The 824-nt window shown below is 32.2% G+C and overlaps 1 protein-coding gene across 1 annotated transcript in view; it reads right to left on the reverse strand.

The window, feature by feature from the left end:
* Positions 1-201: 201 nt before the first annotated feature.
* SCIN (scinderin) overlaps positions 202-824 on the reverse strand; it is a 103,800-nt gene continuing 103,177 nt past the window's right edge. Inside the window, exon 16 of the mRNA XM_007944063.2 lies at positions 202-329. Coding sequence (XP_007942254.1) covers positions 202-329 — 128 coding nt within the window. The remainder of the gene's footprint in view (positions 330-824) is intronic.

An 824-nucleotide genomic window follows, 5' to 3' on the forward strand; every position in this document is an offset into this window, starting at 1 on the left:
TAATATTAGTCCATAACAGAAGTTTATTTCAAGTCATTTTAATATATTGATACTAGAAAGCTCCAGTTAAAACAGATTTAAAAAAAAAAAAAATAGCCATATGACTACGGTTAATTTTCTAAAACAAACAAAAAACTTTTTTTCTCCAGAATAACAATGGGACAGCTACCCAAAATTCATGTTTTTGTATGAAAATCAGTTTTACCACTTCCTGTAATCCCAGCCCAGAAACCAGCCTGTGAATGTGGGTGGCTCATAGCCCTGTTTTATGATGACAATTGGTGTTCTCTTGTCTCTTCCAGAAGGGTCTGTTTCAAGGTACATTTTTGCTAAAAAAAGTTGCAAAGACAGATAAATTAAACTTTGATTAAACTAAAATAATTATATAATATGAATTCTTCCAATAAAAGTAATAAATCTTTGTGCTCCCAAGTAACCAGGTACTTTACTATTCTACACAAAAAATTTCTTACTGACTTCTCTTAGCTGCATGGAAAGTATTATGGGAATCTTTCATTATTGCCTGGAAGAATTCCAAGATGTAAGGAATTATATTTATGGCATAATTATCCTTATCTATTTTAATACAAAAAATTGTGCCAGAACGAACAGCATTTCTCAAAAAGAAATGGAAAAATCTAGGTTATTATAGTTATAGAGGTTTCACTATTTCCATAATAAAACAAGGTTTAAATAGATTTAACTTTTTCAGAGTAAATGGATAGAATTATATAAACCAGAAGGCTGGCGGTTCAAACCCACCAGCCACTCCTCGGAAGGAAGGTTGGGCAATCCTACTTCCGTAGTGATACTGCCTCGGAAAC

The sequence above is a fragment of the Orycteropus afer genome, unplaced genomic scaffold (assembly GCF_000298275.1).
Source record: "Orycteropus afer afer isolate SDZICR_OR568_19922 unplaced genomic scaffold, OryAfe1.0 scaffold00119, whole genome shotgun sequence".
Lineage (NCBI taxonomy): Eukaryota > Metazoa > Chordata > Mammalia > Tubulidentata > Orycteropodidae > Orycteropus > Orycteropus afer.